Here is a 26,463-nt window from a genome sequence, read left to right as displayed (position 1 = left end):
TACATACTAATTTTTGAAATGCAAGAACAAGAGTTAAGATAGGTTTATCATCTTCATGTCCAAAATATTAAAGTAGTTTCATAATACACTTAGTTTGTGATAGGTGTAGACCGGGGTCGATTAAGTGTGCTTCAACACCAAAAATGAGATGGAGTTATTCTAAGTCTTTGAGTGCAATATGGCACCTAGATAAAGAAGTTTGTGAATAAATTCCAAGTTGTTGACAGTAATAATTATATCATGGACATGAATTAGCATGTAGATGATAGAGTTGTGACATTGATGGATGAATAGAGATGAGTCATACTTGGAGACAGTGAAGATAGCCTTAAGTAGATCACAAAGGGTTCAAACCAAGCTCTTAGGGCTTGTTTTAGTTCAAAGAGAGTGATGGAATCGACGAAACATTGTTGGGGAATTGAGGATGTTGGAAACTTTGAGGTTGGAGATGTAGAGTTCCTTATTTAGATAGCCATTTAATGGCATATTAAATTGCCCAATTTGCCAGTTTGATTTAATACAAAGTCAAACGGTTGTACATTTACTTATAGGACTGAAGGTGTCATGAAAGTCTTGTCCTAGTTGTTGACGGAATTCTTTGCCGACTAATAATGCTTTCTGTAATTCATGGTTCTATCCAGGTTTTGGTTGATGCAAGATACCCATTTATAGTCAACATCTCTTCGATTGGTAGGCAAAGGGACCAAAGACCAATTTTGTTTAGTAGTAGGGCATTGAGTTCGTCATCCATTGCCAATCGGCATGCTCCATCTTCCATTGCTTGAGAGTAGCAAGTTGAAGCCAAATATCAAATATTTTAAGGCAAGCAAACACTTAGGTTTAAGATAACTTCTCATATAGTGAGTGACCATGTGATGAGTGGTGACGGAGCTAGTTGTCATTTAGGTGGAGAGACTGATAAAGAAGTTTGTGACAATGGTGTTAGGCTAGACTCCTGGCTTAAATAGGTGATATTAAATATTGGCTCAGCTAGAGTGGAGAATGGTTCAAGTGATGAAAGATAGAGTAGTAATGGAATTAGGTACTGTGTAAGGATGATATGGTAGTAATAAAACAGTTGATGAGTCTGGTTGTAAAAGGAACATGCATCAAATATCCTAATGCAAGATGCAGTTTGAAGTATTGGTGAATTTTGAAATTGAAATCAAATTTTTCTAGATCGATAAAACATGCAAGACATTGCACAAGGAAATAGAGTAAGAAAGTGAAGAGCTTCCAATACGAGATATACCCAAGGCTTGACCATTATTGATATAGACATGATTGGTTCCGCCATAGGATTGGGTGGAGTCTAGATTGTTTCCATCATGGGTGATATGCTGTATCCCATCAGAGTTTGGATACCAAAGTGGGTCAGACCCTTCGGCTTGTAGAAAAGAGAGGTTAGCTGAGGGAGAGCCTTGGAAGACATGATCGAAACGCTTTGAGTCATTGATACTAGTGTGATTGATCACCACCATTGCAAAGTTGGTGGATTAGAGGAGCTGCATTCCAACCTTGTTGTTGCTGGAATAGTTGTTATTGAGATGGGAATGGTTATTGTTATTTTTGTCGTCGGTTATGTTGTTGGCAACCACATCCCTAATTTTGATAACCATTACAACGTCCTCTATTCAAATTAGGACAATGCTTGTGGATGTTAGGGTAGCTACTATGAGAGACAATTTGTTCATGGAGAAGATATCAATTTGGAACAGTCATTATTTTATGGCGAGCTAGGTCTCTTATGTTAAGAGAGCGTTGTAGAGGTCATCAATGGTAATACAGTCAGCAAGCTAAGACTTCATTATGAACGGTTCATATTCAGGGCCAAGACCTCCCCGAATATAGAGATCTACCTCTTAGTCTACGATAGAATCGGAGGCAACATAACGGTTGTCCATAAGGTTATGGGGTTTGTCAAAGTAGTCAGTAATAGATAATATACCCGATTATTTGTAGCTGGGATTGTAGGCGGAGTATGGTAGTCTAAGAGATGGATGAGTACATACACTATAGTGAGACCACATATTCTTTTGTAGATTGGGGGCACATGACTTGTTAGAGAACAAACTTGAATAGTGTTGCAAGAATCCAACTCATGACAATCATATTGATGCGTCGCCATGTTGTGTAAGTTGCATTGAGTTGATCACCGGAGTCATTTGGTAGCTGTTTGGTTGGGCATGGCATGGATCTGACATTTGTGTATATATATTCAAGCTTATGAGCACAGCAAGAAATTGTGTTATCCATATTAGAGTTGGCAATTGCTAAGAAAAAAAATGCAAGAGTTACTCATCTAAAGCTCAAATGACTAGTAGCTAAGGTAATCCTAACATTTCTTATGCTTCTATATTAAAGTGATATCTTTTCCTTCATCCTCCTTTTTCCTTAATTTGGGTAAAATATTTTGGTAACGGTATTCTGGATTGGATAGAGATATTTTGATAATGTTTTCAGTATAACTAACTTAAGCTAAGAGTTCAGCTAAGTTCAGTTAAGAGAATTAACAAAAAGGTGTTTTCTACAAACATAAAACATAAGGTGCGAGTTTAAAATATTAAAAATTAAAGTGTAAACTGCAAATAGATTAAAAAAAAAACCATAGTAAATTCTCCAGTACTTTTAATAATAAAAAAAATAATAACAAATGATATAAAATTTATTCCTTTCTAATCCATTACTTCCAGAGAGAGGGGAGTATTTGACTGGTCATCGCCTGGACTGAATCCCTGCTGAGGTGGGTCTTCTTTGCCTGTGCCACACGCAACTTCATTTTCTACTCCAGACAAAACAAACATAAATATGTAGAGTCTTAAGTGAAGGAAGAGGGAAGGAGAGAGTCTTAATTGTTACTCTTAGTTCAATATTCCCCAATTCGTCCAACAGAATTATCTTTCACCTCTTCATGTGATGCTTGTGTGATAATTAAGCCATGCAACAACTACTACATGCTGGTTGTTACCATAGCAACCTCTTCATTTCCTGTTTTGTTCCCATTTCCATCCTACTCCTTTTGGCTTCTCCCCTGAATGCCTGTTCACAGTTGGATAGGGAGTCCCTCCTCTCCTTCCACGATGGCCTTTTGCTCACCACAAATAATAGCCTTGTTGATTCGTGGAACGGCTCAGACTGCTGCTTGTGGGAGGGGATTGGATGCAATACTAATGGAGCAGTCACTCGAATTTCACTGCCGTCCAAAGAACTCAGGGGAGAGATCTCCCCTGCACTTGCCAATTTGACGCAGCTCTCATATATCGATCTTTCCCACAACTGGCTAGCCGGTACTCTGCCTTCGGCGTTGCTGTGGTCCAGCAGCATCGTTACATTCGACGTCAGCTTCAACCGTCTTACCGGAGGACTACCCGAGCTTCCTTCGTCAACCAATGGTGCCCTCCCCATGAAGCTGTTGAACGTCTCGAGCAACTGCTTCACTGGACCATTCCCATCCTTCAGCTGGGGGCTTACTCGGAATCTTGTGGCTCTCGACGGCAGCGGCAATAGCTTCACTGGTCTAGTTCCTGCTTCTCTCTGCGGTGGCTCACGCTACCTTGATTTTCTAGACCTTTCGCGTAACCAATTCAGCGGCAACATTCCTCATGGATTTGGAAATTGCTCAGAGCTAAGGGTGTTCCTAGCTGGTCACAACAATCTCATCGGAATTCTCCCTGACGACCTCTTTGAAGCCGCCTCGCTGCGACACCTTTCTCTTCCTAACAATCATCTCTCCGGTGTCCTTGACGGCAAACGTATAGCCAAGCTCTCGAATATAATCATGCTTGATCTTGGAGGCAATGAACTCAGTGGGCATCTGCCGGAATCTATCGGTCAACTGGTAAATTTGGAGCATCTGGCCCTATATAGCAACAGACTGAGTGGTAACCTGCCTTCATCCCTCAGCAACTGTACTAGCCTCAAGGACCTCAATCTCAGGGCCAACAACTTCAACGGTAACCTCTCCGCTTTCAACTTCTCCAGCCTCTCTAATCTCAACACGATTGACTTGGCGATCAATAACTTCACCGGCGGCATACCGGAGAGCATCTACACCTGCAGAAACCTGATTGCACTGCGGTTGTCCACCAATGCACTGACGGGTCAGGTCTCACATGGGATGACCAATCTGCAGGCTCTGTCCTTCCTATCATTGTCCATTAACTATTTTACAAATATTAGTGGCACGCTCAACATCCTCAAGAAGTGCAAGAATCTTACAGTGATTCTACTCGGAGAAAATTTCAAACATGAAGCCTTTCCTGATGCGGATTGGACAGGCGAGTTCCAGAGACTCCAAATTCTGAGCTTAGGAAAATGCCAGCTGACTGGCCAAATTCCATTCTGGTTATCCAAGCTCACAAATCTGGAAGGCCTGGATCTGTCTGGAAATAAGCTCACTGGAACAATCCCCAGCTGGTTCAACACCCTGCCTAAGCTCTTTTCTCTGAACGTATCTGATAACTATTTGTCAGGAGAAATTCCACAGGCAATCACAGAGATGCCGCTGCTGGCATCGGAACAGGGTGTTGCCCAGTTGGACCCAAGTTATTTTGTGTTGCCCGTATTCAATTTGAAAATTAAGTCATGGTTTCCTCAGTATAATAAACTCTCTGCTTTTTCTCCAAGTTTGAGCCTTAGGAACAACAGCTTTACTGGTGCGATCCCTCCTGAGATTGGTAGATTGAAGGCGCTCCAAGTACTAGATCTCAGCTTCAACAACTTATCAGGTGGGATCCCCCCGCAGCTGGATAACCTCACCAATTTGGAGAAGATGGACCTGTCCTCAAACCACCTTACAGGCATGATTCCCCCGTCCCTCAACAATCTCAACTTCCTAGCAGTATTCAGTGTTGCTGATAATGATCTAGAGGGGCCAATTCCATCAGGTAATCAGCTTGATACATTCCCAATCTCAAGCTTCCAAGGGAACCCCAAGCTGTGTGGCTCTGTAATTAATCGCCCCTGCTCTAACAGTACTTTGGGAGATTTGCCTCCTCTCTCTACCAAGAGGCCCAATAGGGATCTTCTTCTTGCTGTCGCACTCGGCCTCACCTTCGGAGGGTGCTTTCTGTTAGGAATATTCCTACAATTATATATAGGATGATTAACGAGGATTCTTCTACTATAATCGTGTTATTATATAGTGGACAGTCATAGTATAATCACAGCTTACATTCTATAATAGATATCATGTAGTTATATATATATATATATATATATACACACACATATTTCATTTTTTGAACTTACCATTCAACATCTTTCAAATGACTATCCAACAAGCGTGGTTCACACTAATCTACAATAGAAAACGTGTGTTGTATGAACTGGAAAGACAAAATATATCAAATTTAGAGGCTGTTTAGTTCGGTGCTTTTCTAAATGCTGCATTAATAGATATAATATTTAATTTAAAAATTATTGTCTAATTTGGTGTGCAAACTTTGAAAATAATATTTTGAAAAATTAATTAGACTCCAAAAGACTACATCTAGTTATTTAAACTTGACCAATTTTTCTTCCCTTATTTTGATCTCAACCTATCTCCTCATATTGGAGGCTAATCGGTTTAACCAAACCAATTATTTAAACCAAGTCTAGACGACCAATTAGACCATCTAATATGCTAAAGTTGAAATAGATCACATGCTAAATTAAAATAAGCTAATTAAGGTAAGTGACTTGACTATACACATTCAATGTCCCACGAAGTGGTTGGATCTGAACTGGATCACATCAAACAACTATCAATATAATTTAATCGAACTGAAATCTGCATCTAAGCATTTGAATGCCAATGGTCAAGGGTTCGAAATAAATATACCCATTCATAGTTTAAAAATAAATATATCCCAACTATTATTATTTATTTGATAGAATTGAATTACTAACCAGTTCACAATTTCAGATATGATAAATAAATTTTAGTTTTTCTCCGTATTATCAACTACAATAATATTGAAAAATAATTAAAATACAAACTAGTTGGATTTAGCTCATCTCAAGCCAACTCGAGGCGGAGATCCGAAAAAATATAGGCTGTAGCCGTATTCAACTAACTTATTAATATGAACAAACTAATGTTATTGTTTGTTTGGTGGAACTTTGTTGTGATCTCGGAAGGGAGAATAGGGAGAAGTGGATCTTCCCTAAGGGTCTAGGGTGGTTAAGCTGGTTAAGGTAGAGCCAGCATAGCCGTTGTAGGAGGGAACGAGAAAAAAAATGAGAGAAGATTTGGGAAAGAAACTCAATTTATTTAATAATAATTATAAGATTGTCTTCTATATATTTAGAAGCTAACCTAACAATCAAAAGACAACACTAGAAATAACATAGCTTTGCCGATCTCGTTCGAACATGCTAAATATATTTTCTATCTTTGTGAATGTATGCAGATGTTCAAATGTGACTTTTCTGCGTTCGAATGCAATAGTCATATAATAGTCATAATTGTTATTCTTAAAATATAAAAGAGACTCAACTCGAGATAACTAGGTCAAATTAATTAATTTACATTTCCATGGTTTAAGATGTGTGTGATAAACAAATTTAATTTGTTCTCTGTTATTTAATTAATTAAGATTCCCAAGAATCATGTACATCCTAATATTTGAATTTAAGGTCTGCCAAACTTTTTAGCTCCTACAGATTGTCATGGTTGCTACTAAATAGTGTTAATGCATTATGCTTGAAGTTAATATATCTAGTAAAATTTCTACTTGATTGTTTTTTATCTTATTTGTGTTCATGATTTTAATGTCAAATTATACATGTTTTATATGTTTTATATTTCTCTTTTTTTATTAATTGTTGATATATATATATATATATATATATATATATATTTACTTTATCAGATTTTTATGTATTAGTATGTGATTCTTTGCATTATTGTATAATTTTAATATATTTTATATATTAAAATTTAACAATTATTTGATATGACATATATTAAAAGTAAATATAACTCCAACTATTATTATTTATCTGATAGAATTTAATGATTAAAACTTTAGCAATTATTTCATGTGATAGAAATAAAAGTTAAATTATAGCCATAAACAAAAATCCTGGTCTGCCAATACTGTTATCATTCTATAAATTTAAAAAAATTCTCCAAATTATTAATAAGAATAATGATGAAAAAAGTTGAAACTATAAACGAGTTGGCTTGCTGCAAGCGTATCTAATTAACTTCTTGATGAACAACTTACTGTTAATATTTGTTAGGTAGAATTTAATTAACTAACATATCTATGATTCGATGTGATAAACAAATTTAAGTTATTCTCTGTTGCTTTTTGTTTGTTGGTTTATATGTTTGTTTGGTTTTGTTTCTCCGGACAGATAGAATCTTCCATCTTCAGCCAATTAAATACAACCAAGCACTAGCTGGAGAAGAAACTTACATATGGGAGTGTAGAGGATCACCGGAACGTCGTTCTATTTATGTGAAAGATGAAGCAGTACGATACCGGTTTCTACACAAATTTAGAGAAGGCAAAGGAGCGGCAGGCATTGCTCCAACGATTAATAGAAGGTTCCTCATCCTCTCTTCTTCTTCTTCTCCTGCATCAGAATAGGAGTTTCCCCTCCTGCAATACATGTTAATTTTGTTTCTCCTCTTCTCCTAGCGTTGCGGCCGTCGACCAAGCGGCGGCTGCAATGAAAGAATTAAGCATGAAGAACAAGTCGCCAAAAGCGATGCCTTTGTCTTCGTCGTCGGATAGCGAGGTGGAAGAGGAGGAGATGGCGGTGGTGGTCGAGGCGCCGCCCCCCACGTGGAACGCCGACGTGAACGGAAACCGAAAGAAGCTATCGAAGCATCTTTCGATGAAGGAGACGACGAGGGAGGCCAAGTGGGAGAAGCGGCGGAGGCAGATACTGCAGCGACGGCGGCAGCGCGTGGTGAAGAAGGAAGGAGAAGACAACGACGTGGAGGTAGAGGAGAAGGCGAATATTGGCGGGATTCGTAGGGTGAGAAGCTTGACGGACGAGGACCTCGACGAGCTGAGGGGATCCATCGAGTTAGGGTTCGGGTTCATCGAGGAAGATGGCGGCCAGGATCTCCGCGACACTCTCCCCGCCCTCGACCTCTACTTCGCCGTCACCCGGCAGATGTCTGATCCGAAGATTTGGTCCTCCGCCAGCTCCGCCTCCACCCCGACCGCCACCTCTTCTTCCTATACCCTCGGTGGAACCCCGAGCCCGCGTAGCCCTAACGAGCAACCGCCGCAGTCGCAGTCCTCGCCGGGTGATTTGTGGAAGATCATTACCGCTGGTACGTACCACTCTTCTTGTTGAAATATTTGTTTTTCTTTGTTTGATTTATATATATATATATATATATTTATTAAAATATATGCATATATTTTCTTATCTGTCCACAATATATATATCTACACACACAGGAGACAACCCTCAGCATGTGAAAACAAGATTGAGGCATTGGGCTCAGGTTGTGGCTTGTTCAGTGAGGCAATGCTGTTAAGTTTGAGCTGAAAGAGATTAAGGTTGCAGCAATGGGAGAAGGAATTAAGAGGCATGTTCTTTATTGCATGGCATATGCTTATGAATTATGTTAACCATTCATTTGTTGTTTGTCTTTTGTACATATCCTGTGTCTCGTACCTCTTCCTGCTCTTCTGTTCTCCATTTCCCTTCAGTAATTTTGTTGCATGCTCATCAATCTCCTTTCTATATGTTGCTTCTTCTCCTTCTGTTTTGTCTTTTTCCAGAAATCTCCAGCATTTCCTTCTTTTTTCTCTTTTCACTGCTACTGGTAATAGTCGTACTTTATGGACGCATGCAGCCATGACAACCCACCAGACTATCACTTTTGCACCGACACACATAGGGCTGTCAAAATAATCAATAAGCTCGACCTCGGCTCAATAAGACTGGATCAAGTTAGGCTCAAAAATGTGTTAAAGCAGAATTTGATTTTTAAAATAGGCTGGAAAATAATTTCGATCCAAGTTTGATTATAAGTCGGCTCGGCTCGATCAAATAAACTCAATAAGGCTCAAAATAATAATTGTACATTTATATATATATATATATATAATATGAGCAATATTTTTTATATTATACAAAATTCTATTATATGTTAAGATTTACTTAAGTAGATTGTTATATACTCTAATCTTATAGAATTTATATTTTTGAAATAGGTTTTACCTTTAAGCTTGATTAAAGTTTAATTTTTTTTTCAAACTTGATCAAGCTTAAAATTTGGCTTAAATTGACCTAGGCTTAAAATTGCTTATCGTTCTACTTGAGCTTAAAATTAGCTCAAAATTAGTTTGAATTGAAATAATTTTAATTCAAACTTGATCACAGATATAGATTCGAAATTAATTTTAATTGAATTTTGATTAGAACTAGGCTTTATCAAGCTTCAATTTGAAGGGGAACTGTGCTTTCTTCCTTTGATGAACCTTATATACTGAGCTTGACGGAACTAATGTGGCTCTTATGTCCCAATTGATGCCATATATATTGCTTCTAAATAGAATTTTTCTATTTCCACTGGCACCACATCTACTGTGAAATCTTCAATTAGATACAATTGTAACAGTGATAAAATCATGCAATGATGCTTAGGAAAACAACATGACAACTTTGAGTTTCTGAGCAAGTCTGAGCATAAACAATTTGGGTTATATATATGTCTCCTACGTGCATGGCTAAATTAACAATTCGACTTTAACCAAGGCTGATAATGATTCTGCTATGACACGAATAAGATTCTGCTATGATCATCTTAAATCCGAAACATACTCATATATATTATAATTTTCGGGTAGTCTTACTCAAATAAATGATGTATCTGGATCTGCAGCTATATATCTATCCAAACAAACTAAAATATTATGACAGTAGTAAATTAAGAACGTAATGGACTTTGACGTGATCCCTGGTTCATTTATCCTACACATCTCTTGAAATGATATAACTTCAGTCATGAAGCTAAACATAGTCATTTGTGCCTGCCCTATTACTCGCTACTAGACATAATAACCCGGATTTTAAATGGGTTTAGATATAATCTAATAAGGTTCAGGTTATAAATAGATTAACTCATCTAATCTGATTAATAATTGAGTCATGTTCTTATTTATTATTTCAACCTATTTAACCCATCTATGATGTGACCCGCTAACAAGTTAATGACGCAATAATTCAATTATGACTGAATAGCTTGTTTATAATATAAAAATGTTGTTTATAATTCAAATAGCATATGTCACTCGGTATTTGCATTGCCATGACTAAATCAAAACCTGGCTAATCTGATTCAATTGCTGACACTAATTGGCTTAATAAACACAATGAAATGAGTAATGAATGTGGCTTGAGTTAAATGAGGGGCATGCATAAGAGAGATTGTGTGTACCAAAATGAAGAGAAGGTTCTCTATTCTTGCCATGGATAAGAGAAATTGTGTGTACCAAAATGATGAGAAGGTTCTCTGGCCTTTTTTGTTTGGTCGGAGGTGTTGATCAAGAGATTCCAGAACTGGTTTTCTTATGTGAGGACCAAGTAAGAAACCTTTCTTTGATGCCTATTCTAGTAAAATGGTGAGGTCACACTACTTGTATCTCATAATCTTAATATTCAATTTATTTCTTCTCCGTGCTTTAGAATATAGCCCAGTGCTAAGTAAACCAACTACTATTCTTGTATTGATGCACTTACTCGCGTTCTCATCTTTCTCCACATTTATATGTCTTGAGCTTGGGTGTTGTACTATGGTTAGAGCCATTTGCTTCGGTGTTGGAAGTATTTTAGTTCTAGTGGCATAAAAGAGGTTCTCTTCTAATGTTCTCACTCGACCTAATCCTACCAACAATCAGGTGAGGTGAAGGACGAGCTCTCTGCTCTGTTAGCATTAAAAATTTGACATATTACCTCCGTACCTATGCTATGTAGCAATGTGTAAAATACCATCGCACTTGTTACTACTTAGTGCAATTGTAAAAACGAATGCATTTCTATAGATCGTGTCTTACAAAATACGAGAATACAAGAGCGTATATATTTAATAAGATTTTAAATAATATAGATATAAGTGGGGCCTCAGAATCTAAGCTTGAACTAAAATAGCTTAACCCAAAGCGGGTCAGGCTAGCCATGCTCCAATTACCCATCACAACAGAGATTTACGAAAGATAGTAGTGGATCAAAATAAAATTCTTCATCTACCTCTAGCTTTTTCGCAGAGAGTCATAACAAGAAATTTCACATTACAAAGTTTTCTAATTTTCCAACAGTAACAAATGCTAATGCAAGTATGAACACATCTAAAAGAATAGAAAATTCTTATTATATTTGAGAGAAGTGAGAATTTAAAAGGAGTCCCAATTGAACAGTGCAGAATTTAAACTCGAAAACACTTGTACAATATGAACCTCTTTAACCATCTAAGCATTATTCGATCCACAGTGAAAAGATTCTCATTATTGATTGCTGCTTATTTTTTTCACCCAAAGACAAATATCCAGACCATGTCAGAGTTTTGTTGCCCGTGAACAATCGAATCCTTAAGAGTTGAAAAATATGCAAGATCCATTACAATCAAATCCTTAAGAGTTCACAACATATACAAGATCCATTAGCTTCACCATCACGGCAGCTTCTTACCTCAGCTCTTTTCATCCCACATCATTCATATGTGCTGGACAAAAGACCAGTGCTAAATATGTGCTTTGCATTTGGTATTCTCTGTCTTCAATGAGAGCATGTGCTGGCATGTATTGTAATGGAGGCTCCAGGATGCGAATTCTCAACTGCTATGCAATCAGTTTACTTACAAAGATCTCTGCGAGCTCTTGTAATCTGGTAAGAAGAGATAACGGAACCTTGAATCAAATGGGACGCTACTAAAACTTCGTACACCAAGGAACCTCTGCTTCCGGTGTGATTCGGAATCCCTAACAACTGTAACTTGATCAGGCGAAAGGTAACGACAGATCCAGTCAACAAGCAGCGAATCTTCCACCACAGTGTTACCAAAACTGTGCAGCAGATTTGGCACTAATAGCTTTCCTTCATCACTTATACCAATTGATGCTCGGATATAATCCCTCATTGAGTTATGAAGTTCATCGTGAACATTGTCAGCAGAGAAGATTCTTACCTGAATAATAATAGTACGAAGATGTTTAGCTGTAGGAAAGGAATACTAGTAAAGTAGTAATAGTGACTACTTGAAGGATATTTCTAGTTTCTCTCTGTTCCAGCAAACTCTTATGGCGTGAAACTTTCTTCTTACAAAAAGGGAGCTTCAGTTTTAACAGGGAATTTCCATGTAGCTGACCAGAATTTAAATAGGAAAATATAATTCATACTAATTGATTCATGAAACAAGTGCTTTCATTGTTCCACTATTTTCATAACTGAATGGAGAACTAGAACATTAACTCACTGCAGGTGAAGAAAACATTCCACAACTGAGAGCAAAAAGTGCCAGAGGTTCAGGGTTGTCAACTGAATACTTCCTGTGCTCCTCAGAAATCTTTAACTTATGAAGATTCAACATTAAAGCCTGGAAGCAGCATGACTGAGGATTATGACATGAAATCAAGATGAGAACAACTTAACAGACAGAAAACAGCATACAAGTTGTGGTCGATGAGTGGGAGCATTCATCTTTAGGATGACAAATTCGATCTCAGCTGCACTAAATGACCTGCCACCTACTGCATAACATGCCTGCACCATCCAGATCTTTTTCTCAACATACACAATCAAAATTTTAACAAGAACGGAATGGAAGCATTCAAACCTTTTGCATTAGCGAGAAAAGTTCCACGTCGTTTCTCGGAAAACCATATGCTAAATAGGCCTGAGAGATTTCAAGAGGAGTAAACCTTACTAGAAATCTTTCAAAGACATTAAAATCAAATGAAAGGGATTTAGATTTAATAACATTATCCATATTAAATAGATAAAAAAGTAATGTCCAAATAATGTAAATATGATGTTCAAGAAAAATAAATGCAGATCGAAATACATATGAACAGGAAAATATTTTGAATAAAGCAACTACTCAAGCTGAATGAACAGAATGAAATAAAATCAGTCGTGAACTCATACTTTTTCCTTGAAAGATGGAGACAGAATTGCTTATATAATTCTGCCGTACTCCCTAGTGCAATTTCATTTCTGTCATTGACATTAAATGATACTTAGTTCTGCTGTACCAGTTATGGATCTCCAGATACGTGTAGTAGCACAAAGAAAATGAGAAGACAATATCATAAGTAACCCCTTGCACTAAGGAGGTCATGGTTCAAATGATAAGATAGTCTATTCATAAATAAGTATAAGATTGCATACATCTTGCCTCTTGATACCCCGTTTTGGTAGGAGTTGTTAGAATTTTGGCTCATTTCTGATGCTAGGAAAGCAAAGGAATCAAATTTGAATCCAAACATGATCAACTTTTCTTTATTGGATCCTTTTGTTACAAGATCGAATATGCTATTGAATCTTGATGCAAGACCCTCATATGAAACTCAGTACGAGTCCTTCACACCTTTATTTGGTTGCAGCAACTACAGAAAGCTGACTCCTCTTTTCTTTCTTTTTTGCATTAGCATCAAAAGGGGGTTGTTGAGTGCATACTGAGAAATTAGGGTTTTTGAAAAATAATTAGCATTGCATCCTGCACCTCTTTTGCAATAGCAAAGTGTGGTACACCTAATGGAGATTACATTGCATTGGATTAAGGTGTTTGTCAGCGCTTCTGCACATCAAACTGGTATCAGCACTTCGACGGGTTTGATCGCTCATTGAGAAGATATTGCAAGAATCATCTTTAAAGTCAGAAGTGAAGAGGCTCATTTCAAATACGAAATTCAAAGTAGAGAAATTTGATGGCACGAATAACTTCGGCATGTGACAATACAAAGTTATGGATATTTTGTTCCAACAATAGTTGGATATTACACTAGAGGAGAGAAGATAAGCTACCAAGGTTTGCAGCACTATCAAGTTTTGATCAAAAGTACTTTGTTATGAAGGAGACATCAGCAAATAATTAGTTTAAAAAAAAATAGAAGATAGTATATGATGAAAAGCATCGAAAATCAACTTTATTTGAAGAAGAAATTTTTTCGCTTCCATTTAGAAAAGGTACTATTTTGAATGAGCATGTGAATGATTATAATAGAATACTCGCAGATTTGCAAATTTTGGATAAAGCACCTTGTTATTGAATTCGTTGCCTAATACATATAATTATTGAACTACTACCTTATGGAAAAGATTCAGTCAGTTAGGGGGAAAATGTAAATGCATTAATAAAAATGAATACTAAATGATGAATAAGCAAGCTCACATGAACTCTCCTTCTGGAGCTTTGATAGTGAGGGGTAGATCAAAGAGCAGAAAGTTCAACAAGAAGGATCCAATGTCTGACAGGTTAATTTCTCCAATAGACGAATGCTTGTGTTGTTGCAAGTTTGCAATGAAGGGCATTAGAAAAAATATTGTCATAAATTGAGTAGCATTGACTAGAAGAACCAAAAGTTAACTTCACAAAACTTGAGGATGAGAATTTTGATATTGCATTGAATTTTGGATTCAGCTTTACGCATATCAAATGTGTTTCCATCACGATTCATTTTGCCCCTTTGAGAAAAGATGAATAATGATGTTGTTGCTTTGTGTAATGAAAAGGCCCACAAATTAAAGGAATTGGCATAGTTCATTTGCAGTGGCATAATAGATTAGTGAGAGTTGAAAATTGTTCACTTAGAGTTGAAGAAGAATATCATCTTATTTAAGTAATGATTGATGTGCATATCATCTCATTAAGGATTAATGTGCATATCATCCTATTTAAGTAAGGCCATTCGCGTGTAGGGTCGGGGGATTTGGCCCTAGTCTGCTAAGACACGTCTTCAACCGGCGATAAGATCCAATCCAACAAAACAGGTTCAAAGATAGCTCCAAAGATCCACTGCAGTAGTAAAACAAATAAGATCCGATCGAGAAGCCTTATCGATTGATGCAACCGGATAGGCTCAAACACATTTATCACGAGCCTTCCAAGCGGCGTATTCTTTGGTAGCTTGCTCTTTCTCTTCTAGAGAATAAGGAGGCACGAGACTAGATTTGTCAAGATGACTCGTGATATTACGATCATCAAATGCACTCTATCATTGCAAACCAATACAGCTAGTCTGCAACTGTTACAAGCATAAAATCAGCAGATGGAGGAAGATAATCACAAACAAGATCTATGGAAGTGATGACAATCTCCATTGCTTGGACCACTTGAGAAAAGGATTCCACACAAAAGAACACAATAGAAAGAACCCTTCAAGAGCAAGAAAGGGAGGTTTTCCATAATTTCTTGCAAAACGTGGTGGAGAGAGAGATGGAGGAGGAAACTAAGGGAGAAAGGAATGGAGTTTCACATCTCCACTCTAAAAATAGTTTCACACCAAGGTTCTCAAAAGAGCAAAGTCAAATAATTTTTTCATTAACCTCAAAAGAAAATACAACCAGTGTACATATAAACCTACAATGAAATTAAGTAAAAGACACCCTAGATAGAAAATAAACAAAAGACACCCTAAATAAATAAAAATCATAACCAAATCCCTATAGAGAAGATCATCAACTGTCGGCGTCTCGTACACTGGTACACACGCCATCGAGTCCTATTAGTGATGTCTACATCACTCTCTCACATATGAACTTTGCTAGAATTGAAAAAAAAATAAGAGGAGCTTGAGGATTTCGTAGGAAGCTAGTGGTGGGGAACTATGGAGGACTTTGCATGAGTACCACCTGTAGAAGAGATTTGACAGAGAAGATTGCCAGGCACTCCCTACCACAAGTGTCATTTTGCCAGGTTGTGGAAAGCTCAAGGATTTCACCAGTTGCTCGAGGATTTCACTAGTACGCATACTATTTCGCTGGGTTGAGTGGAGCTCAACAGGTCATCGAATTAAGGAGAACTCCACAGGAGATTAGAGCTTGACAGTTTGTTGCAATCACACGATGAGTCCAACCAGGGAAGATCAATGGGTGGGAGATTTCAACAAGAAAAGAAAAGGACAAGAAGAAGAGAAATCCTACCTGGATTTTGATACCATGTAACAACAGAAAAAAAAACTCTCTAATCTTTTCTCGTTAGGGAAGAGGTATATATAAAAATATCCATGAGATAGATTGTCCCTCAGGTGTATCATAAAAACATATATATGTTAACACTTATTACAGTAGGGAACTAATCTATTCTATGAATGAAGTCCCCAACAACAACACGACCACACAATATGAATAAAGTCCCCTAATTGCAGTTTTATTTATTTTTTTAAACTGACCAAATTATTTAAGATAATACCTCAAATATGACAAACAATAATTTGATATATGATCATCATCTAAATGGAATTATTATCAGAATCCAAAGCAATGAACAATATAGCAAGGTTCCTAGTTTCAGCCGATCTTGATCCTGGCCTGGGGTTTCGGCTGAAACCCAATCCGTTTTGGTCGGGATCGGCCGTTTTAGCTAATCCCGACTGAAACGGGTGGGAACAGGTCGGATCCGACTCGGGGGACCCCACCCACCTGACTCTCTTTCTCCCCTCCTCTCTCTCTCTCTCTCTCTCTCTCTCTCTCTCTCTCTCTCTTCTCTCTCTTTCTCTCTCTTTTCTTTTCTTTTTTTTTTCTTTCTCTTTCTCACCGGTCTAGAAAGTAAAAAAAAATTGAGAGGGTTTTATACTTTTATTTTCATAAATTTTAAATTATTTTATATTATATTTTAATTTTTGTTTATGTTTTTTAGTTACAGAGTTAAAATATTAATGGCTTCAAAAGAGAAGTCATATGATACCGATATTGGATAGCAACATTGTAGTATTATTGGGCAAAATAAAAAACATGTTAAATACAACTGGTGTAGAAAAGAAATGTGTGGTGGTGTTAGCCGTTTGAAAGAACATTTAGCTAGAAGGCAAGGCAATGTGGCAACTTGCACTCAAGTGTTCTTGAAAGTTAGAAAGCAAATGTTGGCTTATGTAATTGGCAAAAAGAAGGATAAACAATGTACACAAAAGGGAGAGTCAATAATTTGTAAAGAATCGATACATAATCTTGTACACATTGATGATGATAGCAGTGAACAGAGTAGGGAGTGATAAGCTCTGATACCAATTTGATGGGTTCTTATACCAAAGATAGGCTACGCAACGATTCCTTCAAGATCTAAACATATTACAGGAATCAGTCCGTGCAACAATGGAAAAATACTCGTCAAATATTCTCCGGTAGTCAGAAAATTACAAAACTAATTGGGTTAGATCCATAACTTCCTGATCTACAACCTTCGTATTTACGCCTTTCACAGAGTCGAACTGCAACTAGGATGAAAACACGAAATAACGTGGGTGATGGTGGTGGTGACGGATGAAGTGGATATTAGGGTTATGGATGGGTATAGAGATGAAGGTGGATGGTGGATGTGATTAAAGGATATAGACGAAGGGAACGAAGTAGTCGAGATCCCAAAAAAGGGGTGGCTCGACACTTGAGGGAGATTAGAAGTTAGAAAAATCCTTGCCAACGGTAAAGGTGAAAGGATGGTGAAGAGAGAAGAGAGAGATAGTCTAAAGAGAAGAGAGGAGGCAAAAAATCAATAATCCAATAGCATAATGAAGTTGGCTGCCATCCACATATTTATAAAGGCTAGCCAACAAGTCCTAAAACAATATGAAACCCTAATTCTAGAAGATTCCCGTCGATCGCGTTCGAACGCACTCAAAAAGCTCTATCTCTGGATGTGCGAACGCGATGCAGGAGTTCAAACGTGGGCATTCGAACTTGTTCGACCACGTTCAAATGCACAATATGCGTTATCTGTATTTGCAAACTTGATGCAGGCATTCACAAAGGCGTTCGAACGCGACCTCTTCTACGTTCAAATGCAACCTACAGAAATTTTATTTTAATAAAAATAAACAACTAATGCAATAAGAAAAGATCCTAACTAAGCATATTAGGGAGATTGAGGAGGAGAGACAAATGAGGTGGGTAATGAAAAAGCAGAAATATGCATAAAAGAGAGGAAGAGATAAAAAGAAATACTAATGGTAACTTTCAGAGATCTAAATAAGTTAATATATAAGGAGAAAGAGAATATGAAGGCAACAGTTTTACTCATAGGACTCCTGGTGTTACAGCAGAGTGAAAATATTGGACCAATCGATACATATATTCAGAAAAAAAAGGGTAGTACACAGACTTCCATCAAGACAGCTCTCAAAGAAATTAAAAATACAGAGAAACACATTGGTAGGGCTATCTCTAAATTTTTCTATTACAACTATATTCCTTTCAATGTAGTTAATAGTCCTTATTATCACACTATGGTAGATGCTATACATTCAGTAGGATCTGGTATTCTGCCTCCTAGTTCAAATGATATTACTATTAAATATCTTGACTCAAAAGTAGATGAGTTTTATACTTATATTGAGACATTTAAACAGTATTGGGATGAATTTAATTTACACTGATGTGCGATGGATGAAGTACACAAAATAGAAGAAATATAATTAATTTCTTAGTGTACTCGGGCATGGGGACAATATTTCTGAAGTCTATGGATCCTACTGCTCATTTCAAAAATACAGATTATATTTATCAGTTGATGGATGAGGTGGTATAAGGAATCGATAAAAAAATAGTAATCCAAGTGGTTACTGATAATGAGACCAATTATAAAGTTGCTGGAAATTTACTTATAATAAAAAGACCTCATTTATATTAAACATCATGTGCTGCACATTGTATTAATATAATGTTAGAGGATATTGTAAAAGAGCCTGAAATTGACATGGTCATATATGAAGGTCAGAGGACGACAAATTTTATATATAACCATAATTGGGTCCTTAATTTACTTAGACAGATGACTGGTGATAGTCAAGGAGAAAAGTCAAGGAGGCATAAGTATTAAAAACAGAGAAACTGAGGATGTATATACATATCAACGACGTCGTTATGAGAATGTTGCTTCCTATGATTATGATACATCGAGTATTTATTTTTTTGGAGCCATCACAAGATCTATATGCTAATTATTATCCTCAGTATTCTCAAACACAAGATCTAAATGCTAATTATTATCCTCATCAGATGCAAATCATACAACAAAATCCATATAATATGACTACTATGATGGAATGACTTTTTGAAGTATCAAGTCCCAGACATCATTATTTACAAACTTATGGTGATTATAAGAATAAAGACCAAAGAAATTTATGAGAATTAGCTCGATATTCATCAAAGTTTTAAATTTTGAGTAAGTTAATATATTTTTAAAATTTTTAGACTTCATATATGAGTAATTTTTATTTATTTATTTTTCTATTATTTTTTCTAAATTTTTCTGCATTTTCTGTATTTTTAAATAATATTTAAAATTTTATGTAATTAAAAAATAATCTGATCCGATACAAACGGTCAATATGGCCGATACATATCGTTTTTTCGGACGGCCGATACCGATCCCAATCTCAATACTAGGAACCTTGCAATCCAAAACTGAAAGTTTCAATCCAAAAGTGCATAAAATGAAGAACACAAATTGATTTGCTTCTTCTAGTAAAGAAAAAAATTTCTCAGTTGAAATTGACATCTAAGAAGCAAGAAATGAATTGATTGTGCAAAAATTGTGTAGAATGTAATATCAATATGTAGCTTCAAAACAATGATTTTTATGCAAGGATTTATTAGCTAAAGTAGCAAAGTATCAGGAAAATGCTGCCTTGAAAGTAGCTGATGACATGTAATAATACTGATTGTTCATTAGTGATGGCAAGGAACTGAATTCCCAATTGTGATGACAGAATTCTATGCAGTCAAACAAATCAACCTAATAGAAAGGTGCAAAAGAAACATGTCTGTATCAAACGTACATGCATTATCAAGGCATTATATAAGTTGATCCAGAATGCCAGCCGCTCATTGCAACTCATCCAAGCAGGGTTCACATTAGCTAGTTGCTCCACAAGAAATCTACAGCAAATGTAGGCAAAAGAGAAAAGATATAAGCACTCACTGTTGAGCATCAAGTAGAAATGTGCTACTGCATGAACCATTCCAGTCATTTTGGGCAAGTACCAAACAGCCCTGAGAAAACATTTTTTATAGGTTGCTATTTTAATCATGCAGAGTTAATCTTGAAAAATGAAGATACATATCACTGGCACTGATGGGCATGCAGTCTAGAATAGTGAAAAGCTTGTTGGTTGACTTGGTTCACAGGGACACATACTCATTATAAAGAACTACATTTGAGAGTTGGTCATAAATTGTGACATGAAAACAGATACCATCTATAATGGTGATCATTGAGTAATACTTTATCTTTGGCAAACAACATTTCTCAAACAAACTACTATCTTTGTATCGTCAGAAATATCACATATCATGCTTGGTTTATGTAAATTACCAAAAGGCCTTTCTATTCAAAATAATTCGAGAAACATAATGGAAAGAGGAAAATTTATGCACACTCCTCATTGGGTACTGTTTTCACCTGATTTACACATCTGATGTCAGTCTCTCAATTCCATTACAATAATATATATGCATTTTCTCTTCATTGACCAAAATATCTAATTTCTTCATACTTATGTTTGAGGCTTGTCATTGCAACTTTAGAAGGAATACAATGATACATTGATGCCATTGCCAATTAGAAATAAATTACTATCATGTATTGTATAGAGAACCCAATATGTGTGTGTGTGCATGCTTTTGTTGATCTGCTAAAATAACACAAACATAAGGTTAGACACCCACGAGGCAACATTACAGGTTCTTCATTTCTCTCACAAAGCTACTTAAACTATTTCAAACTCAGCGAAATTTGATTAGATCTGCCACGATTGAGGTAGATGTACAGTTACAAGAGGATTATCTTCCACAGATCTAATTTATGGAAAATATACCTTAGATTAGTGAAATTTCGTTTCTTACCCTAATTTAAAACATTGAGAAAACTAAAAGCAATAGTGGAGTAGATGTACAATGTTTGAGGTAGATAAATCATTTACATTTGTAAGAGGTTAATCTTCCACAGAACTACCAATTTCATGATAGAATTATGGAAAATATACCTTAAATCAGTCAACTTTGAGGCAAATTTGGTTTTGCCCCAAATCCATTGCCCAAATTTTGCAAGTCCAAAAATTGAAAGAAAAACTTGAGTGACTGTAATTTGCACTTATTAACACGCTCTCATTCCATATAGGTGGTCGGTGAACTCTTATGTATTTTCATTGTTGCATTATAGTCTTTATGTTGCATTCCCAAAGCCCTAAACATTGTTGCCACTTTAATGGATGAAAAATGAATCATAGTTTAAATACACTTCAGAATTAGTTTAGAAGATTAGTGAATAGAAGTGGGAAAAAAAAGCATGCCATGGCTGTGTTGATGGGACACCTACAAAGCCCTGTTGTGAACCAGCCCAGAGCTGGTTGGTCTAGTCGAGTCAGGGTTGGTCTAATTGAGTTAAGTCTAGTCTAGTCTAGGATTGCTTGGAGAGTAAGTAACCTAGAATAAGGTAGCCACTATAAAGATGGTATGATGAGCATCCTAAGAAGGCAACGAGAATTGCTCTAATCTCTCTCTCTCTCAGCTGGTGACACCCTTATCGAGTTCACCAGCTAAGCCTACCGTTCCTAACTCACGCCTTCACTACACCCCAGCTCACCTTGATAGTCGTGCCATTCCATCTCCTTTAGCCCAAGCCTTCTCCACCTCCCCATCTTCACAAAACCACCAAAACCCCTATCTACAACCCACCACCTTCCTTCCGAGCCCAACTACAACCGCCACCTTCCTTATTTCCTTGCACCGACACCATTTCCCACTGCTAACCCGGTTCAGCAACCTCCTCTTCCATCGCCAACCACGACAAGCCCACACTCGGCCCATGGCATGCCACAAGCAGTGATGGTAAGGCTTGCCATTTGTACTGAAGAGGTCATAGGTTCGGTTCAAGTCTTAGAAACACCCTTCTCATAAATAAGACTATGTACATCTTCCCTTACCAAACCCCATATAGACAGAGGCTTCATGCAGTGGGATGCCGTTTTTATAAACTCAAAGCACATGCCATGACCCACACCATCTGCTGAGCATGATAAGGACTATTAGTTGAATACCTCATTTCAATGACAGTAATCATTTATGAACCAGCTAAAGCTATCAGGGATAGCAAACATCACAGGATAGCAAGGGTACACTTTTGAATGCTCATTCTAGAAGAACATAAATTTTAATAGCTTTATATATTGCGCCATACTTCTCAGTAGAAAATTATAATTAGACATTTAATGGATGATAAGTTAGAATCTCTATTCTAGCTATAAGATTATTCTAATTTTTCTACTGTGTTTGAGCTTAAGGTTTCTGTGAGGCTTTAAATTGCTTGTTTTAATCACCTTAGTTGACACCCATGTATTCAAGTCACTTCATTTTTCTTCTCTTCCTTTCATTAGAGGTTTACATAGTAATAATGATATATGGACCTTTCCTACCAAAAGATCTACTAATTTCACATTCAGTAATTTATAATAACATGTTAATCTTCCCTACCAGTTATCTATTCTTAAATCATTATGGTAGGATTCAGTGGTCCTCTGGATGGAAAGACAAAAAGGAGGCAAATGGAGACAATGGAGGCAAGATCACTTTGAAAGGATCAGAACTCGGATGATTTCTTGAAGCAATTCTAAATTTTCATTAACAGTTCTAGTTGGAAATTAACAAGCTTATGTAAAGAAGATTGCAATTCTTTATCAAAAAGTAATACATCTAATAGAAGGAAATGTACTAGAATTTCTAACATGATGCTTTCTAACCTTTTAATTTGAGAGCCATATGTAGAAACTTGTCCAGTTCATCTATTGAAGAATTACCAACTTAAATGTATTAAAAATAAGAAGGTTTATGCCTCTAACATTTTCTGTGTTCACATAGATAGAAACAATCATATAAGAAACTATGTCTATATGGTTCAAAGAGTCTTATAAGTGGAAAATGTTAAACAAGTCAGTTTTGGAAAGAGAAAGATTTCTTTTCCACTGAGAGTACAATTCTACAAAGAATGGCCAGATAGACCATGTAAACCCACTATATATACATATGCACCAAAAAGGGGAAAAGACACCGTCCATGATAAGGTCTTTCAACATCATTCTTGTCTAAGTTCTGCCAAATAATATGCCAACTTGAGATACAGCATGCAAAGCAAAACTATCTATAGAGCTTGTGCTTCAATCATTCATGGGTAGTTATCATGAGATTTAGTCATCTATTATTAGTCATTTAGTAGCAGTGCAGTATAATTTTTAGCAGAAGTGCAGTAGTGTCAAACCTGAATTTTTCTAGGGCCTCAGCAGCATATTCAAGTTGTGGCTTTCCAACTGACATCCAGGAAACCTCAGCTGCTGAACTGTAGATTCCAATATCACTCCACTTCAAACTGCTATTAACTCTATAAGGATCAAAGTTGCTCACTAAATCCATTGTCTCATTATTGTGATCTGACTCAATTGAAGGACTTCGTAACATTGAGGGCATTATGGATGAATCTGAGAATGATGTCAATGGTGAATGAGATAGGTGCCCAACTGGTGATGATGAAGAATACTCAGAAGAAACATTTGAGCACATCATTGATGACCCAGATAAAGATAGAAAAAGATTTCTCATCGATTGCACCATTTGTTCTGAAAGCTGATTGGGGTTGCACCAGAGATTCTGTTTTATACTTTTCATATGTAGTTCTTTTGCACTAAACTGTTGGATGGCTTCAATTTTCTCCCCTTCTTCATCCACATTGGACAAACCTGGCATCTTCTGCACTAGAAGAGTTGCTCTCTAGTTTAGTACACATCTCAAAGCCTTAACAACTGTCAGTATTAAATCAAAAAGCTACTGATTCTCAGGTACAGGAAAAGTATGAACCTACCACCTCTCCGTGATTCTTATCTACAAGTCCATTGCTTTCAATTGACTTTCCATCTTTGCTTTGACACAATGGATCTTGCTGAAATGTGTTAACTGTCTGGCATCCTCCAATCTTCAAATTTCTCAATAAAGATACATGCTGAACACAGCAACTGAAAACCTTTAGTAACTAGAAACCAAGTTTCAAAGTAAATATCACTATGGAAGATATATACAGCAAGCATAAATCAATTACTTCTTCCGATGTGCAGCCGGAACTTGATGGTGAAACTTGTAATGCTGATGATAAACATTCCAAATGGGTTTCAGAACGATTTCTCTCATTTCTTTCTTGACAAAGCAGGAAATGCAAGGCAATCAACTCTTCTTTAAGAGATGAAATTGTGATCTCCAGAACAGCTATGTTAGTTAGGAGTTCCTGGGCCTAGAAATTTATAATAACATAAAAGTTTGAATAATAAAATAAAGATCTAATATCAGAAGAAAAAAGAAAAAAAATAAAGGAGCTCACAAACCGAATATGCTACCTCATCAGGAAGCTCGACAGGAGAGTGCAACAAAGGTGCAGCACCATGTGCTACAACATTTGTCAAAGTCACATGCAGATCTACCTCTCTCTTGAGCCGCCTCTGCAATTGTTTAACCTGCCAAGTGGTGTTTTACCAAAATATGTTAAGCCTGAGAAAGTTCAGCAGAGTAAACCAAGGCATTTATGTATAATTAGTGTGGAAGTATTTAATCAACAATATGCTCCTTATGAACTAATAGATGCTTGATCCAACCATAATTCCAAAAATCTACTCCAAGGTAATGTCCGCAGCAATCTCGCTTCATCTGTTGAAGGAATGACGAGATAAAACTATAATCTCAAAAGTACATATAGAAATATTTGTTGAAGCAACTACTTCGGCTTACTACAGGGTTTTATCCTTAGTTTCCTCTAGAATGTCAGAGGAGTGTGCAGTAGGAAGTACTGAAGTAGTAACTCTTTATGTCTGCCTAAAATGCTAGCAAACAAGTATGGATCTGAAACCTCCTCAACTCTCTCCCTTCCTTGCAGAAAAGGTGAATAGTAGTGGCTATACATAAGTTGTCTGATGAAATGCCCGAAAGAACAATAGAATTTCTAGCAGTCTAGCTGCACCAATGCACCTCTAAGGCAAGCAAACAAAAGAGTGATACACATGAAGAGCAAACAGATGTACTTAGGAGGCCAGTGGAATTGTTTAACATCACTAGTCCATAGATCTTATTACACACATACAAACTTCCAGCTTTAATACTAAAAGTTGGAACAATTCAATCTAAAACATAATTTGATGAAGGCAAAAAGTAGGCTTACTTCTTGCTCGAGCTGAGATCTGTAAGAAAACATCTCCGCACTGCCTTCCTCTCTTTCCACCGCTAACGCTCTTATCATCATGTAAAGAATGGAATTATCTATCTACAGGACTACCATGAAGGAAAAAAGGAAGACCAGCAAGATCCTCACAAGGTTGCGTGAGAGACTATGGACGTAGCTACTAGTTGCGTTAGTAGATCAGACAACTGTTGTCAGAGACCCAATTAAATTAGCTGGAGAAGTCAAAGTGTTGTAACACCAAAGAGAAAGGGAACATGATGACAACGCAATCTGGTCCCGATTAGAGATGGTAGGGACATGAGAAACGCGCCTTTATCCATGTCTTTATCCGTCTGACAAGTCCTCCATTCACCATCGACCAACCAACCTACATTTCCTTTAACGAAGTCAACCATCGTCTTAGATGAATCAACCAACCAAGATGCAATCTTGAGCTGTCCCAGATAATTTTTCAGATGAACGAGGAAAGAGAAGAAGAAATCTGAGGAGGAGAAAAGAAAAAAGAGGACATGGGCACTGCGGCATTTTTGGGGTGGAACTTCCCTTCAATATTTTATAATTATCGACCGAATGAGAATGGAGGAGGTGGCACGAAGCCGAATAAGTTCCAAGGAGAAGAAACGGAGCAAGAGACGGATCGATAAAGTCTTGCAGATTCACGGGCAGGGATAACGCCATGTCTAAATCGAACTTGGTATAGTCGGAGGAATGAGAGTTTTTGACCAAAATAGCTCCTAATCAAATTTATTACCAAATAGGGTGTAAAACTAAGCATTCTTTACTTCCATTTCCAAGAAAGAAAGAAACAAATAATAGTATGCGCTACGACTTAAATATGCCTCCAAAATCAATGGCCAAGTTTTTGACCAAACTAGAAACATTTTCTATTTTCTTTTTACCAAACTAGAACCATTTTCTTTTTCTTTTTTTTTTACGGAAATAGACTGCTACTCAAACTAAGGGCATTTTAGATATTTTAATAATAAAGATATTTTAGTTATTTTAAGAATAAAATATCTCTATTTAACGTAATGTTTTCACGGTGTTAGTTCAAATCTAACTCAGGTATTTTCTACACATAT

At 36.8% G+C, this 26,463-nt stretch overlaps 3 protein-coding genes across 4 annotated transcripts; 2 read left to right on the top strand and 1 right to left on the bottom strand.

Annotated features, from left to right (window-relative positions):
- The first annotated feature begins 2,706 nt into the window (after positions 1-2,706).
- On the top strand, positions 2,707-5,161 carry LOC140774295 (tyrosine-sulfated glycopeptide receptor 1-like). The gene has a single exon (XM_073117226.1). It carries the CDS (start codon positions 2,939-2,941, stop codon positions 5,102-5,104), a length of 2,166 nt encoding a protein of 721 aa, XP_072973327.1. The 5' UTR covers positions 2,707-2,938; the 3' UTR covers positions 5,105-5,161.
- A 2,276-nt stretch (positions 5,162-7,437) lies between these two features.
- Positions 7,438-8,729, top strand: LOC140774533 (uncharacterized). Its single transcript, XM_073117563.1, has 3 exons — positions 7,438-7,540; positions 7,635-8,281; positions 8,412-8,729. Exons 2-3 carry the CDS (start codon positions 7,666-7,668, stop codon positions 8,489-8,491), a joined length of 696 nt encoding a protein of 231 aa, XP_072973664.1. The 5' UTR covers positions 7,438-7,540; positions 7,635-7,665; the 3' UTR covers positions 8,492-8,729.
- A 2,623-nt stretch (positions 8,730-11,352) lies between these two features.
- LOC140774043 (uncharacterized) lies at positions 11,353-25,990 on the bottom strand. Of its 2 annotated transcripts, none has more exons than XM_073116874.1 (10): positions 25,361-25,990; positions 24,546-24,662; positions 24,254-24,442; positions 24,023-24,157; positions 23,423-23,907; positions 19,950-20,049; positions 12,791-12,850; positions 12,625-12,717; positions 12,431-12,550; positions 11,353-12,142 (listed from the first exon to the last, which is right to left on the bottom strand). In XM_073116874.1, exons 1-10 carry the CDS (start codon positions 25,439-25,441, stop codon positions 11,813-11,815), a joined length of 1,710 nt encoding a protein of 569 aa, XP_072972975.1. In that variant the 5' UTR covers positions 25,442-25,990; the 3' UTR covers positions 11,353-11,812. The 2 variants fall into 2 exon arrangements, with proteins under 2 accessions (XP_072972975.1, XP_072972974.1); XM_073116873.1 differs by having other exon boundaries at positions 11,354-12,142; positions 24,020-24,157; positions 25,361-25,988.
- Positions 25,991-26,463: the final 473 nt, after the last annotated feature.

The sequence above is a fragment of the Typha angustifolia genome, chromosome 13 (genome assembly GCF_048772165.1).
Source record: "Typha angustifolia cultivar Huaian chromosome 13, ASM4877216v1, whole genome shotgun sequence".
Lineage (NCBI taxonomy): Eukaryota > Viridiplantae > Streptophyta > Magnoliopsida > Poales > Typhaceae > Typha > Typha angustifolia.
The sequence above is the reverse complement of the archived record's forward strand: the minus strand, read 5'-3'. Positions and strand labels throughout refer to the sequence as shown.